At 30.1% G+C, this 17,978-nt stretch overlaps 1 protein-coding gene and 1 long non-coding RNA gene across 2 annotated transcripts; both read right to left on the reverse strand.

Moving 5' to 3' along the window:
* Window positions 1-7,086, reverse strand: LOC112736540 (E3 SUMO-protein ligase SIZ1; the record flags this gene model as incomplete). Its single annotated transcript, XM_025786044.3, is given in 16 exon segments — window positions 1-206; window positions 288-368; window positions 459-563; window positions 648-809; window positions 2,212-2,319; window positions 2,471-2,544; window positions 2,730-2,805; window positions 2,898-2,985; window positions 3,537-3,605; window positions 4,042-4,172; window positions 4,302-4,464; window positions 4,596-4,668; window positions 5,210-5,252; window positions 5,647-5,727; window positions 6,507-6,613; window positions 6,805-7,086. Coding segments are annotated over 15 exon segments (1,484 nt in total), but the record flags the coding sequence as incomplete, so codon positions are not given.
* Window positions 7,087-11,662: 4,576 nt separating this feature from the next.
* Window positions 11,663-13,942, reverse strand: LOC112735707 (uncharacterized). The gene is made up of 2 exons (XR_003168514.3): window positions 13,316-13,942; window positions 11,663-11,882 (listed from the first exon to the last, which is right to left on the reverse strand). It is a non-coding gene; the product is annotated as an uncharacterized lncRNA (long non-coding RNA).
* Between the last annotated feature and the right edge of the window lie 4,036 nt (window positions 13,943-17,978).

Below are 17,978 nucleotides of genomic sequence, written 5' to 3' on the forward strand. Positions count from 1 at the left end.
TCTGAAACACCCTCCTGTTTGACCAGCTTCAAAGCTTCCACTCTTCTGCCTTCTCCATCAGCCGAAACACAGAGGGACCCGTCAGGGAAGTGCCATTGTGCAAGATTCCCCAACTCCAGGCGCTCACTTTCACTCTTTGTCTTAACACGCCAAGAACCATCAGGCTTCACCTCAATATCTGTAACCTCCTCACCACAGTTTGTCATCTGTAACAGCAAAACAATTTAATTATAATTATTGCTCCATCAAATATACAATTTACAAAGACGAATTATTTTGAAAAATACCCGAGAAGTGATGCGATTGAAATAGGGATCAATAATGATATTCTCCAACGCATAGTTTTTGAGACATATTGGGCACTGCCACTGCAGAAACAATTTAATGCTTATCAGAGAGGAAAGAGGAGATGACTTGAGGTGGATTAGGCACACCAACCATCTTTATTACAGTATTACCTTCCTTGACCTTTGGTTCATTTCCACAAAAACTTCAAGATCAAAACATCCCATGTGAATACAAGGCTTGAATCTACCTGCAATCTTCATCCTTGAACCACTCATCTATTTCACCAAAATGTAGAAAAATTTAGTACCTGAACTTATTGAACAAAATAGAGTAAGAAATCCCAAACATGAAAGCCTTACCGGACAACGAAGGCTGATGCTAAAAGTGTCTGAAACCACTTCCAAATCACTGTCACTGTCAGCATTATCATCTTCATTTCCACCTCCAACACAACGACGAACTCGTGCAAGAGCATCATCAAATTGTTCACCTTCAGGTTCCTTTGGAATTATGTTTAGGATCTGAACAACAGATACTCAATTATTTCACAATAATGGGGAAAAAAATAATCATACCAGAGCAACAGCTACAAAAATCAAATCACAACTTAAAACTGTATTGGACCTGTAGGTTCAACAGTGTGACAAGCCCTAAAGTGAGACAACAATTACACAGAAAATCCAGTTAAAGTCAGTAAACTTGGTTAACAACCAGAAACCAAATCTATTTATCTAACTTTTCCAAGAAAAAGTAAGTTTCGATGTCTGGTGGACTAGACACCAAAAGCTTAGATTTAGCTAACTGAACCAAACCTCAAATGATCAGGATTTATGAGGCCTGTTTGCTACCATACGTTCCATTTTATTTGAACAAACATCTTCCTTGGTACCTAGGCAAGATGGAACTTCGGTTCCAATATTTGTGTTCTAATAGCTATTAAAAAATCGCAACAGAAAATAAAAAGGAAAACAGTTCTCATGTTCCTAATTTTAAGAAATCAACAAAAATACAACAAACATAGGAACTTCACTCCGTCATAGTTGAATCAGGAATATTAAGACCTGTGCTCAGAATTCTGAATTGGAAGTTAAGATTCATAATCAATTTTAAAAGTATTTTTTTTTACAATTTACTAAGGCATAAAACGTATTATAGAAATTAACTTTTTGAATATTTTATTCTTTGGAATCATTAATTTCCTTAGACTTATTGCCTTTTATAATATACGCTATAAAATTGATCCCCTCTCTCCGAAGGCATAGAAACCAAAACCCTATTTTCCCACTAACCCATCTACTGTTCTCTGCCGCTGTCAACCTCATCCAGAAAACTGACCCATCTCGCAACCCACCACCCTTTCAACTGGTCCACTGTCCAACCACCAAAGGCTCACAATCACGGGGGTTGCCACCCTCCCACAGTCACCGCTGATTTACTGCATCTATCAGTCTGGACAGCATTGACAGTACACCCTTGATCCAAGAGATTTGTCGTATTTACAAAACTCTACACCAAGAAGATATGGTCACACTCAGTCATCACTTCCTTGCCTTGTCAGCGGAGAGTGGCTGTTTAGTTCACAACCCTCCAAGATCCACCACTAGAACTGCATCATCACCACATAGTCATCGTTTGGCTCCAAAATGACCAAACCATAGGAATTCTGTGATTCTCAGACAATTACATCAATTCAACACATGATTCTTCTGATAAAACAGCAATATTGATTGATTGATTGGGGGAGACTTCCATTATGTCACATGAATCAAATTGCAGCTCAGATTATTTTGACTACAATGCTTTGGATAGATATTATAAAGAGGTAATTAGACAGCAAACTCTCCATTCCAATACAAAGCTGGATTGAAGGTACACATTCAAAGAGTTATATTAGCATTTTAATCAGCTTAGAATACAATCTACCTGTTGCATGCTGCGCCTTTTAACAATACGGACCCCCACACAAAAAATGCGAGCATCACATCCTGTTAAGGTAATCTTATTAATTCCGTCTTTTGTATATGGCGTGATCTGACAAGGAAAAATTACAGTAAGAAATTTAATAAAACCAGAAGAAATCTTTTATTGCATAAAAACTATATCCAATAGAAATGGCATTTACATAGAAAATCAGCCCTTGTTAGAACTAAAATTGGTACAACATAATTGACAACAAACTTACAATTGGACCATCATCACGCCCATTAGCCCCAAGTAATTGTGAACCAGGTCTGTTAATTGCACGAACAGGAACACCTGTTCAAGGATAGAGTTTAAAATACAACCACAATGAAGACCACTCATTACACACACATTTGATGTTTAACTTTAATGAGCTTAAATTTGCTCAACAAAATATGAAATTCAAAAATAGATCAATATAACTAAACAAAAATCCAAACTGGAAATGAGAGCAACTTATATAATTATATTAAACATACCATTGACCTGTAGGTCTGTATACTGTGGCCACTGCATCCTGAATGAAACCTTGTCGTTCAGAAGCATACACCAAGCCTAAATATGATGTCATTAATAACTGAACAAACTATATAAAAAAAGTCTACCAATTAATCTACCAGCACTTAAATACCACTATTAAAACCAACCTGAATATCAAATTCTGGTTTTGATACCAAGTCCTTGTCTGCTCTTGTCAATTGAAATGTTCTATCCACACTCTGCATTGGGTTGGATCTGAAAAAGAAATATGAGTATATGATTAAGGATCCATCTAAAAGCCACATTGAAAATTAAATTTAACCATAGAAACAGATAATTGATTGCATGGGACATGGTCATTGGGTATCAGTGTGTGTCTTGAGAAGAAAACCAATTTTCCTAGCCTACCTCCATTTTACGGAGATTTAAAAGCATTGGTATGAGCGAAACAGAAAAGAGAAGCCAAAATAAGTTTCCTACTTGATCAACAAAAGCAAATTCAACCGCTAATGAATTTTATTGAACAAGATATAAATAATAGCTAGCATTAATATTATGATCAATGCAAAGTGTAAAATACTTGTTTATATAATATATAATACCCCAAGAACTCTGAATCTATCACTTGTTTTTTACATCTTTCAACCATTGTGGAGATTTAGTACATTATACATTCTCAGTGATACTACCTTCTACCAAATTCCAAGGCACACAACATAATTAGAAAATGCATTCACCTGGCCAAGACACACAAAAATCTCAATCACACGAACTACATCGAATTTCAATATATCCAGTGTACTCACCCATCAGTTGGATTACTTGTTATGCTCAACTTCACAGGAAACAAGGGGTGTCCCATTGAAACCCAAAACCTGTAACAGAATAAACAGAAATAAATAGATATGTAACAGCAAGAAAATGAAATGCTAAATAATGAGTAGAAAATTTTGGTCAACTATGAGAATACAGCAGATAAAGTAAGGGAAGAACCATTCAATATGCCAGGCAAACAAAAGAACAAAATATTCAAATCCTTGATGGGAAAGATAGTATATAATTCTGAAGCAACAAGTTGAGTGGCAAACTCAATAAGTATCCATGTAGGATAGAGATAACTAAAAGATTACTACTAAAACCACTTCATCATAACAACGGTGAAATCAACGTCAGGAAATTCAAGATCACATTATAGGCAAATGTCAACCAGCAGAATCCCTTGAAGACATAAACATATTATTATGAAAAAATTCAACTTTATTTTGTCCATTGCATATTATATATATAAACATGAAGGAAATGTAAACATACGGGTCTGCACGGCTGAGTCTACAGAGTTCACAATAAAATTTATCAGGTACTGGCAGGACACCTTCCATAGGTTTTTCTGGAACAATAACACAATTTATGTGCTGCCACACATGGCATCGTGGATCGTCACACTGCAATAAGATGAGAAAAAAAGAAATTCCATAATGAAATGTCGAATATAGGAAACAAGAGGTCCTATTGAAAGTACGTGCAATTTAAAAGAACATCTGCAAATGCACAGAATATATCGAATATTACACCTTGACCAATGGATCTGTATCCAATGTACTTCCGCAGATACAGCGAATCTTTGTATCTGATTGAAAGGAATCATCTTTTTCACCTTTAATTTTCACATTACTGCTATCTGAGGCTCCCTGTCCCTTTGATGCAAGGTCAGTGGCACCAGATATCTGCATTTTTCTGGGCCAAAAAAAAAAAAGGTGAACGAAGAACCAACATAAACCAGACACAAATATATGCACCGCATATGACTATCTAAGTATTTTATATTAGTAGAACAGAATACCATCAAACTTGTTGCCAAGACTTACCTATATGTGTCGTCCACTAATTTTGCCACCTGTTCTTTTCCAATAGCATTCTTCTTGGCAAACATTTTGGATACTGGGGGGGAAAAGTGACAAGTTGGTTAAGTTTAACAGAACAATGAGAGAGGAACACAAGAAAACCAACTCCGCATATTAAAATCATGAAATAGTGCACAAATGCCAAATAGGTCAAATGTTTGTGATTCACCACACTGCATCTGAGAAAAAATTGCCAAGATTCCTAAACTATGCCAAACCAGCTTTAAACATAAATTTGAGGCACAAATAAAGCCATGATGGGAACAAACAGCTCAGAATTTTCTAACCAACAACAAGGGCTAACTATTGCCACAAATGAAACTACATGACCTTATCAAGAGACTCCCATCAAAACTTGAATAAAATTCAACAACACAAACTAAAATTGACAGGTTCAGCTAGATATTGGAAAAACATGTAGAAATTTTGAAGGAATTAAAAATTTAATTCCTGACTCTGTTATACTTATTGCCGTATATGGATTTTATCTAAAATTATTATAAAAATAAATAAAGAAACATAAGGCAGTGTTAGATCCTAAGATTGACCTACTTTTCGTTTGTGCATATAGTTTTTACCTTGATCATCTGAGAGCATAGATAGTATCCGATCAACAAGATCCTACAAAAGATGAAGAACAAACATCATTCATTGTATCATCCTAAGACTCCAAGACATCAAAAGGCAATAATGCATGGGATTCAAACCAAAGTTACAACAGTCACAAAAACAAAAACATTATTGCCTGTATTCATCAATTTTAAGAGTAGCAGACTCATTAATAGTGAGACAAGTATGCTCTTTATGCACGTAAGATGTGAATGCAGTAATCCAAATTCAATTAACATAGGTGAAAATGGCAAAATACAAAAGATTAGATTGATAAATCAATGAAAGAAATGGTGGTTCTGATGTGTTTCGCATCACCCACATTCCACAAGAGCCACGAATCAGAACATAAACACTATAAATTGGGATTTTGGAGGAAAATCCATATCAAGTTTTGTTATCTCACCTGCTTTTTTCCCTGCTTTGAAAGGCCCAACTGTGTGAGGACATCTTTGAGCTCTTTTATTCGAAAATATGCCAATTTTTCCTACAAGAGATGCCATTAAATCAGTAAAGTCGAATGACAAATCACAATGATTAATATATCACAGTGCATACAACCCAAAACAAAAAGAAAAATGCCACAGCAAGAAGTATTCAAACCATCAAATTGTCCATGATGTATCCGCTATTAAATTACTAGTTTACATTGTCATTGGGGAAAAAAAAAAAGAAAAAGGAAAAAAACGGTTAATGGAAAAATGGAAAACATAAAAGGGAAAAAACGATAAAACCTTGGTTAACCATGATAATTCCCTATAAATAAACGAAAGTAGATAAAAACTAAAACCCAACCAATGACCAAGAGTTCGAGGCACACGAGGCAGCTTCCTGAAAAATTGTCTTTCGGTATCAATGTAAATCAAAATTCAAAAAATCAAATTCCTAATACAGGTCCCTATTTCCTCTAGTCCTCAGATAGCCAATCACCAAGAAAAATCAAAGATTTACTCTGCATTAATACTCTTACAAAATACGCCAAGCAAGCATACAATTTGCACCCAAAAAGTAGTATCCAGAGAATCCATTGAACTAGCCATTACCAAAAACCAAATTAAACCACACAAAACGGTAACCAGTTCCCTCAAGTCATGCAAAATTAAATGAACCATTCCAATTTACTAGGAACCCTCTAGAAATTATGTTGAGGAACTATAATACCATCACTAAATCAGGATCACAAATTACAGAAGAAAATTTAAAAAAAATCCTAAAACCTTAAAACCCCACAACTAGATTGTTAAGGTGAAGCCTTTAATCACTTACCTTGCAACTGGATGCCAAATCCATCTCCACAAACCCGATAATTCAGCACAGGATCAATCAATCGAACAGCAAAGGTACAGAATCTAACGCATGCTGACCCAACCAGTCTAATCAAATCAACCCAAAAATTAAGAATCAGCAATCAATCAAATCACGAACCGTACTAAAAATTCTAAGTAAAAAATAAAAAAAAAATGATAATTAACCGCACAAAAAGAAAAAATTGGAGGCCAAATCATAGAAATAGAAATGATTAAGAATTAGGGTTAGGGTGTAAGATAGGAGTATGTATGCTTACACCGACTTTGGGGATGGTGGCTGGTTTGATTGCGTGTTTGTGTGTTTTTGACCGAAGAGAATAGAAGCGAAAAAGAGACCAAAACCAGAAAAATGAATCTGCACTTAACAATGCCAAAACGAAAAGTTTCGGACCTATCGCCGATTATTCAATCCGGTTTTGTGCGGCCAACAGGTCCGGGTTGCGTTTCGCTGCGCTCTCGTGCAAAGATTATGGTGAATGCTAATTGAATCATTCAAATCTCCTATAGCATTCACCATCCAATAATATCAATATAATTTGGACTAAATATGAATTTTATTTTTAAGAAATCTCCTATATAAAAGAATTTTACATGAATATTTAATTTTATGATATTTAATTAGATTTTTAAGTTTAAATTATTTCTTATGAAAATTAGTTATTTGCTAATAGGATGATGGTGAAGACTTGCATGCAATTGTTTTTATATAAAATTAATAGTTAAAAATCGTTAAATAATTTGACATATTTAATTAAATTGTCATTTAATGGTTCTTAACTATCAATTTTATATAAAAAATGAAAACAACTACGTACAAATTTTCAAATTTGATAATACATGACTAGTTGTTTTTATAAAACTCTTTTATACTTTTTTTTTCATTGCTTGCTCTATTGATTAAGGACTAATCTATCATGGATTGAATTTTTATTTAAAGTTTGTCAATGAGTTATTGTATATACAATACTGTAGGGGTGCACATGGGGTCAGATTCGCCTTGACCAAGACCCGATCCTAACTGGATCTATTTTTTGAAACCTTATCCAATACTAGACTAAGTGAAATCACACTATTTTCTTATCATACTAAAATCGGGTTTATACCGGGTGAAATTCGGATCTTGATAAACTTTATGCCAAAAATTATAATAACATTTATTTATAAAGAAGAAAAAAACTTACTTGTTATCGAAAAGTTGATATACATATTAAAACTTGAGGGTGTTTATAAATTCTAATTTTATAATTGTTTGATCTATTTCTAAGAGAAATCTCAGGTAAGCACTTTCATTAAAACCTAGCCAGCACTTAACCATCAAGAAAAGAGTGTGTAATATCATACTATTAGATGTAATTTTACACCATTAAAAATACTAATGATGATTAATTAATGGCTATAAATCACAAAATGTGCTGGGCCATATTACCACTGCTATTTCTAATTCAATAAGTTTGATTAAAAACAAAACAGTAAGATTGAAATTAATTTAAAAAAAATATACCTTTTATAGTTCATCACGACATCACCAAAATTTAGATCTTACATCTTTTGAACCTCTAAATTTTTTAAAACAATTATGTTATAACATTGCAACATTCACATAATAATTAGAGTCTAATAATAATTTAAAGTCTGATAATAATTATTAAGTTTGAAAATTTTGAATTATTATGATGATCAAAAATTATTAAAAATATTAATTAAAAAATTGTTATTTCAATATTTGCTTCCAATTGTTTGGTTAATATGTTTGTTAGTGTACAGATTTTAATTATTGGGGCAAAGACATTTTAAGTCCAACTTGTTATTTAAAGATTAATTAAGCCTTGTGCTAAATTACTTCATACTATGTGGCTGAATTGTTTAAAGGGATAACAAAGCTAATTAGGCCAAGAAACATGGGCACAACTCAAAACAATTTTCTTCTTAGACCAACAAAACCTTGGTCTGAATTGGAAGGAGAGAGAAGGACTCCAAGCAAGCCACGGTTATCCACTTTCTTTTGATAGTGGAATTTAAATTTCAATTAAATTGAATGCACACATTGATAACCAAAACTCACAATTCAATTTCATTTAATTGTGCATTGAATGTTGTGTATCTTTTCTCTCCTCTCTCTTCTTTGCTATTCAGTCACTTCAATCAGAAGAAGAAAAGAAAAACAAGTTTTCAGACAGAGTAACAGTGAAATTATGGAAGAAGAAAAGGCTAGGATGAAGAAAGCCTATGAAGAAGGAAGATCCGAAGCAAGGCATGGCTATATTTTTACCACTGAAGGCAATATTTCAAGAAGAGCCTCAAGATCTTCCATACCAAGAAAAGAAAAGATCCGTCTCTGTCAGAGAAGAAGGTCTCAGTTGCAAAAGTGCATTTCCATTTTTGTTCATCAAAGAAAGAAGATAGCTTCTAGAGCTACAAGATAGGAAGAAGCAAGAATGGAAAGCATGGAGCTATCAAGGATCAGAGGTTCATCAAGGGTCAGAGTTCTTTCTTGGAATCAAAGTCAAGATCAAGGGCTCAGAGTGAAGGAACCTGATGAGAAGGGTTGAGAGAGGTACATGCATGTTGGATTTGTTTCGGTATTTTCCTCTCTCTTCTCTCTGTCCGAACCGTTGCTACTCTGGGTTGGAGAAAAAGTTGCTTAGTTGAACCGGTTTTAACCTTGGAAGCTTCCTCTTCCATAATATGGGTGAACGGCCAAGGGTTGAGATAAGGAGAGAAAGTGTAAAGCACAGAGTTCTCATAGCTACCCAAGCTTCCTGAGTTCTTCTCCTTCAAAGATGTTCATTTTGTTTTCTTTTTCTTAGTATCGTCTGTCTGGGTCTCATGGTAAAAGGCAAACATAGTGAGGTTTGTAAGAAAAAGCCAGTGAGAGGAAAAAGGCAGTGATCAATATAGAGAAAAAGCCATAGATGTATCAGAGTTTCTTTGTACATCTGTATGTTGTGTTTCATGATCCTGTGAAGATTTTCTTACAAGTTGGGTTAGCACTTTGCGGTTGAAAGTTTGGTAGGAGTCCAAGTCAAGTTCAAATTTGGGGATAGAATCTGGATTTGTCCCAGATAGGATTGGGTAGATCCTACGGAAGAATTGGTATTTGCAATCTGATGATTATAGTGAAATTTCGTCACTATTATGATGGAGACTGCATGTATGCTACATTGCACTTAGCAGCTGAATCAGGATACATATGGGTATGATTCTCTCTTTCTCTTTTACTCCTATTCTGTTTCTGTTGCGTTGTAGACAAAAATAAAAAAGATCTCCTAACCCGTTACGAGACAAAAAGAAAATGCCTCTTGACTTGTTATGAGACAAAAACAGAAATATCTCCTGAAGTTTCTTTGAAAAAACATAAATTAATATTCAGCAAAAAGGGGCTAAGATTCAACCCCCCATTCTCTTAGTCACTCATTACCATCAATAATAATTAAGTCAATTACAAAATGGCATAGTCTAATTTATAACTCAAATGACATAGTCTCCCCATACTCACTTAAAAGGTCGCGGATTTGAGTCTCCCTACTTTTAGTAAAAAAAAAAATTTAGTCAACTACATACCAAAATGCATATTTAAAGTCTTATGAATACAAAATGTATATTTTTTTTCTATGCAGGCTCAACGGGACGAGTCCGAGTGAACCGAGCCTTTACCCGAACCCGATTTAATAAATTAGTCGGACCATTTATTAAAACTTCATATCTTATTGAGTCACAATGAAGCCATGCCAAATTAGCCTCAAAATAATTGGATTCGGGCCGATTTTTGGGCCAGACCGATCCATGAGCACCCCTACATCACGAAATTCAAATTTTCAATACTTATCTAAACGGACAAGTAAATTAGCCACTTAATCAATCTAAACCAGCTATAAAACTATTTTATAGCATATTAACAATACATGAAAGTTGATTTGTTTTAATTCATCGTTTAATAAATTTAATTGAATAACCACTATTTATAATTTTTTTTGTTGTGTGGAAGCCTATTAAAATTAATTAATTCTATCTAAATAAAGACTCAAATTAGTTATTATTAAACTTCACTCCTAGCTAAATTTAATCTTGAAATTTTAATTAAATCCAATGTGATCTTTCAAATTAACATTCTTAGCCCAAGTTTATTCCTCTGATGAGCTTCTCATCTTAAATTCTTAATTATGTTCGCTCTCAAATCTCATAGCTCTCTCTCTTTGTCATGCCCCTCAATCCCCAACCTGCAAACCAAATACATTTAGTCCATTTTCAAAGAAACAAATGGGTTATTAAAATAAGAAATTGTACACAATTCTCACTTTAAATTATTCCAGCTATAACCTTTTTTTTTTTTTTATTTTGATACACTTTCGATGTAGAATAGTTTTACACGTGCATCTAATTACGTAATGTCATATTAATAAAAATAACTACATTTCACATTGATCGCGTGAATTATCATCCAAAAAAAGGATATGATTGCACGACTGTATAAAACGATTTATATGTTAATGCATCAAAATTAAACTCTTGATATTTGAGCTGCAAATTAAAATGATCTTTGAAAAAATTTATTGTTTAAAATCGTGTCTGGTATATTCAAAATTTTTTAAGATTGTCCTCCTTTGTTCCCTCTTCTTAATTTTATTTCATCATCGTCACTATTATCACAACATCAATATCAATACTAACATAATGAAATAAATTGAATAATTGTATTATATATAAAATAAAATTTATAGCTTAAAATTAATTAAACGTGTCTAATTCAAGTCAATTTAAGGGAAAAAAACACACATTATAATTATAAACTATATAAAGATTATATACTTAAATGATAGCTAAATATTCTGGTTGCAATTAGCATGCTACATTATTACGCATGATTCGATAAGATATATGTGATAATAATTTCCCCTATTTTAAAATAAATAAATAACTATGTGATGATAACTTTATAGACTATTTTTTTTTTTTTGTTGACTTATAACTTTGTAGACTATAGTTTAAGTGCACATTATTTAAAATTAATTTGTGTTTGTTGAATGATCAAATTAATATCTGCTTAGGGAAAATGATTATTTTGCGATATTGATATGGATTATTAAACCATGAGATTTACGTGAAATTTCGGTCAAATTAGAAACGAAATTGTCTATTGCTAATTGTTTTTTGTTATAAAAGAAAACATTAATTAAAAAATAATAATAGCACATGTCACATCTTACTAATTTGACAAATGCATTGCGCACAAAAGGGGAAAAAAAAAGGAGAGAGAGAAAGAGAAAGAAAGAAGATCAAGGTGCTCAAATATATATTTCTTTCATTTATTGGAGTATTTATTAAATCTCAACTCTCCCTGCATGCAACAAATAGATATTAGGTCTTAGTGCACAACAATAATGATATTAATAATGCAAATGCTTTAGAAAGTCACTAAGATAAGATAAAGACGCCTAAAATATTTTTTTAAAGATATTTTTTAATAATTAAAATTGAACATATATAATCGATTAAATTATATTATTTTTGTCAAAATTAGATTAGACAAATTGATTTAACTGAAAAAATGGTGAATCAAATATTGAATTGGTCTAAATTAAAATTATTTTTTTATAAAAAATGACTACAATACCTTTCTTATAGAAAATGATTAAAATACTCTTATTATATATATATATATATATATATATATATATAAATTCTAAATCCTAACCCTACGATAGAAAAATAAAGGACTAAAATTTAGGATTCTTAAAATTAATATATATAATAGAAGTATTTTAGTCATTTTTTATAATAAAGTATTATAGTCATTTTCTATAAAAAATAATATTAATTTAGACTAGTTCAAGATTTGATTCACCATTTTTCGATCAAATTAATTTGTCTAGCCTAATTTTAACAAAACTAACACGATTTGATCGATTATATGTGTTAAATTTTAATTATTAAAAAACATCTTTATAAAAAGACGTTTTCAGCGTCTTTATCTGTGTGGCTCCTAATGCTTTAAACTCGAATTGTATAAGGCATATATAGAAACCAAGCTAGTATAGTGAAATAAATTCAAAGCTAAAAAAAAAAGAAAAATTTGAAGTATTTTATTTTATATATTATTTACAGCTATTTTAAGTTCCATGATTTCTTTAAAGGATGAAATCTTGTTTTAACCGTAATATTCGAACTAAATTCTAATTTCATTCCTATTTTTTAAAATATTTTTTCCCAAATGTTTCATTTCATTTTATTTTATTTATTTTGCTAAAATTAAATTTTTCTTTCAAAAATATTTTTTCTACTGTTATCTTCTTCTAAATAGTGTTAATAATGTAGTTGTGGTAATTTGATAGTAAAAGTAACAGAATAATAATAATAATAATAATAATAATAATAATAATAATAATAATAATAATAATAATAATAATAATAATAGAAGAAGAAGAAGAAGAAAAATAATATTTTTGAAAGAAATTAATTTTAACTAAAAAACAAAAAATGATAAAATAAAATGTATGAGACAAAAATAAAATATTTTAAATATTACAAACGAAATTAAGATAAAATTTAAAATTTTCCTTATGGTTGTGCTTCTCACATAAATAAATACCTTATATATATATGCTTTTTAAACACAATTCAATCAATTTTTTTACCATAATTTAAGAAGGATGCATTTAGATTGTGTTTTCAGTTTTAATATTTTCTGTTTCTAGGACAAAAAAAATATTAAAAATAAAAACAAAAAAAAGATTAAAAATAAAGATAAAAAATACAAATAGGAATGCTTACCATATTATTAAAGAAGTAGCTTAGCTGAGTGTTTCAAAGCAGTTTGTAATGCATTTCATGAGCTCTCGTGGTGTTTGACTCCAATATTTCACTATGCAATTTTGTATACACTCTCTCAACTTACCTGCAATATAATAAGATGGAGTCCCAAGTTGTTTAGGAATAATATTGCAAACCTGAATGCATCCCAATAACTCTTTTGGATCATCAAAATTTTCTTTTTTGCAGTAGTTACATGCATTATGCTCATCCCAATACTTTTTATTAGGAGGAGTAATTTCATGAAACTCAGCACTAACAAAATAAATAACCACTCCAATAATAGTAAGCAACTTTATTTGTGCATGTATTACACTCTTCGTAGTCATATCTTTCTTCTTCTTTTTTTCTTATAATACGATATGATATGCCAAGTTTTTACACAAGTTTAAACTTTGATTATTATAGAATTAGGAAATTCTTTATTTGAGATTTGTGTCGTCCCTTCCCTATATTAAAGTTGTAAAACGCATATTATTAAAAACAAATCTCATTGTAAGCAAGTGTTGTTTAGTGTATTCTATAATTTTGATTAAGGTTGTTTGCCCCTTGAGTTTAATGAATTCTATCTAAAAGATTATATTATTACAATAGTGTTATATATTTGGTGTTTTGTAACAATATGTACAATACATTATATATATGAAATATTGTGATTTCAATATGTCTGACTTGCTGAAAAGGACAAAAAAAAATTAATGATAAAGTATGTTTTTTGTCTTTTAACGTTTAATTTTATTCAATTTTGTCTTTAACATTTTTTATTGATTCAATTTTGTCCTTAACAATTATCCCGGAATATTTTTAATTTTGTCTCTAACATTTTAGATAGAGTTAACGTTCAAGGATAATTCTGATACAAATCGAAAACGTTAGGAATAAAATTGAATACAATTAAATGTTAGAGATATTTTTAAAGAAAATTACAGATGTTAGGGACAAAAATATACTTTACCAATTATTTAATTATAATTGAGTTTCAAATCAAATTAGTCGATCTCTAATAATAATTGAGTATTATCGTACCAAGAGTAATATGTACTTCAAATGTTTGTGATACGAAAAATTAAGTGTTATTTAGAATATATTAGTTTATATTTTTAGAATATTTTAATTCAATTTGATGTATTTTAATTTTGTTTATTTAGTTATTATAGTGGGCTTTATGTTAGTGGACTTAAGATTTCTCTATTTTGACCTAATAAGAAGTTATAAATACCTGATAAATTAGGGTAGTCGGTGTATAGTGAAATTAGATGAGTGCACATCATTTTTTGTTTCGTAATGAAACCATGATCTGGACAGGTGAGGTTGAATAAGCCCCTCTTGTTACATCAGGAAATTGAGTAGAAGGTTGAGGAGTCTCTTCCATTCAATTCCCAAACTATGGTGTAAACAAGTTAGGTTGAGAAGCCTCTTTCTTGTTGCATCAAAAAATTGGATAAAAAGTATAGTGATTTTCTTTGTATTCAATTTTAACTTATATCCCTTTCAATTTCAATGTATCTTTTTTATTCAATTTCAATCTTTATCTTCTTATTTATCTTTTATTTCTGTATCATTTGGTATCAACATTCACATATTAGAGATATTAGAAAGAGAAAAAGGGGAGAGGGAGAGTTTCCTTATATTTGTTTTTTTTTAAATACTATCTTTTTCAATTACAAGATTCAAGCACAATTTTTTTTTAAGAGGGGGAGAATAATACGTGCTTTAAATGTTTGTGATATGAAGAGTTCAAATTTTATTTAGAAGTTATTAATTTATATTTTTAGAATGCTCAATCTAATTTGACGCATTTTGATTTTGTTTATTTAGTTATTATAGTGGGCTTTATGTTATTAGACTTATGATTTTCTCTATTTTGACCTAATAAGAAGTTATAAATACCTCATAAAATAAGGTAGTCCTCATATAGAGAGATTAGATGAGTGCACAACACTTTTTGATTTCATGATGAAACCATGATATGGACAAGTGAAATTGAGTAAGTTCTTCTCTTGTTACATCGAGAAATTGGGTATAAGGTTGAAAAATTCCTTCGATTCAAGTCCCAAACTGTGGTGTGAACAAGTTAGGTTGAGGAGTCCCTTTCTTGTTGCACCAAGAAATTAGGTAAAAAGTGAAGTGATTCTATTTGTATTCAACTTCAACCTATCCCTTTCAATTTCAATCCCTATCTTCTTATTTATCTTTTATTTTCGTATCAACTTGTTTAAGCGAACAAGCGAGTTGATGACCACTCGACCAACCCAAGTTGGTTTAATATATTATTAAAGGATGGAATTTATATGGGATATGCACTAAAAATTTATCAAAAAAATCAGTCATCTGTATATAATATATGTTAAAATATAAAGTATACACAAATAAAAATATATATTGAAAAATAATTGAATTAAACACCATATATATTTACTATTTACAAAAATATATGCTGATTAATTTTAGTACAGATAATATTTTTGAATTACCTATCTCTAATTGTTAATTTTATTAGATGATTGTATTAGGAAAAATATCACCTGAGAATTATTTCAAAAATTATATATCTATATAATTTTGATACACTATCATTATAAAATAGTTTTACACATACATTTAATTACGTATTGTCACATCAACAAAAATAACTATCTTTTACATTGAATGCGTATATAGTCATAAAAAATAACGAATGTGATTTTACGACTATGTAAAACCTTTTATATTGCCAGTGTTGTATCAAAATTAAACTCATATATATACATATTATTTCATTTGTTAGTGACTAGTTATTATTGTTTCATAGAAATTTAGAATTAAATTGTTTTAAAATTTTAGAGTAATTATTGCCATAAAGATACTCTATAATTACTAAAAATTATTTATTAAATTAGTCCAAACATATTATTTATATATTTTTATATATTTTTTAATAATTAATCACTAAAATAATTAAAATTTTTGTTGTACTGTAATTAAATATTTTATAAATACAAAAAATAACTACCAATTAGTTCATTGGAAATATTTAAAAAAAAATAATTAAAATTTATTTTATTTAATATTAATTAATATTAATCATAATTAATAAATACTAAATAAAATAACTTCTATGTTTTTTTCTTTTTGTCTCCCAAGTGCCTAGCATTATTACCTTAACTCGTTACTCGTTGCCACTATAATAATGTTAAGTATTACTAAAGGCTTTAACGACATTAATAATCAAATTTACAAACGGTCAGACCGCAATAAATCCATTAATAAAATTCGTCAATTTTTACTCCCGTTCTATATTGCTGCTAGTAACTTATTTATGATGTAAGAAAGAAAATTTAATTAATTTAATTAAATATGGCTAAAGTGTGATGAGTAAATTATTTCTAAAATAAAAAATAAGATTTAAATTATTTATCATTAATGAGGTCTAGTCGTTTTTTAATTTAGAGATGAGCAAGATAAATTTATTTGTCCAGAATAGTATTAGTCGCAACGATGAATAGGCGCAAATTTTACAAATTACCGACGGCCACAATAGCTCAAATTAGTGGCAACGATTAATAGCCTGATAATAACTTCTCTTTAGTGCGTTCATTATATTTTTGTATCTCTATACGCTATTTTAATTACGAATATAAATTTATTTCGATTATATTATTATTTATAAAATTTCATCATAAATGTTAGCCATAGTTTGATTACACTGGTAATAAGATTTATATAAATTTTCTATGAATATAAATATAGTTATATTTATATACAAATACCTGAAATTAGTCATTTATATAACAGTTGTTGGTGTAAATGATTACACATCCAATAATTAAATCAATTCTGCTACGTTGTCAACAGAGTTTCTGCCAACTTCTGCCAACTCTTGTTTATAATTGTGTTTAACGGAAGTATCTTTATGGATATATCTAACAAAAATATTTTTTTTATGGTTGTGTCTAATGAAAGTGTCTTTATATATATATTTTCTGGATGTGTCTCTTTATACATATATTTAAAATATAATAATTAATTATTATTGACAATAAATTAGCAGATAATATATTGGTACCCTTTACTTTTCCTAACTAAATATATAATAAACAATACCATTACAAATAAGAGCGAGTGTGAATTACGGTCAACTACTTCTCCACCAATATATATATATAGGGAGAGAGACTATGTAATAAACAATAACAGCTATTTGATTTTACAACATTTATTACTCTTTTTTCATATTACAACAATTCACTTGTACTACAATAATGATACAGACACAAGACACAACACGAGAAATGATTCATACAACTGAATTTATTAGCAAATGTTTATATAACATGATCTGCTTAACAACTTAAATACTTACCTTAATTATTTTAAAGTACGTATGAAATGGTCGACGCAATTTTGAGCGCACTCCATGGTCCGTAGCATACAACCTCGGGTCTTAGTTTCTGGATGGGGCCAATGTTTTTCTATGCAATTGTCGATACATCTTCTCATTGCTGGAATGCTGCTATCGTCTCTAGGATGCTGTATTTTTATATAATAAGATGGAGTTGATGACTCTTTAGGAATAATTTCATTAGACTCAACCAAAACGAAACACATAACTACTCCAATAATAAGCAACATTATTATTACACTC

Source organism: Arachis hypogaea, chromosome 13 (assembly GCF_003086295.3).
Source record: "Arachis hypogaea cultivar Tifrunner chromosome 13, arahy.Tifrunner.gnm2.J5K5, whole genome shotgun sequence".
Lineage (NCBI taxonomy): Eukaryota > Viridiplantae > Streptophyta > Magnoliopsida > Fabales > Fabaceae > Arachis > Arachis hypogaea.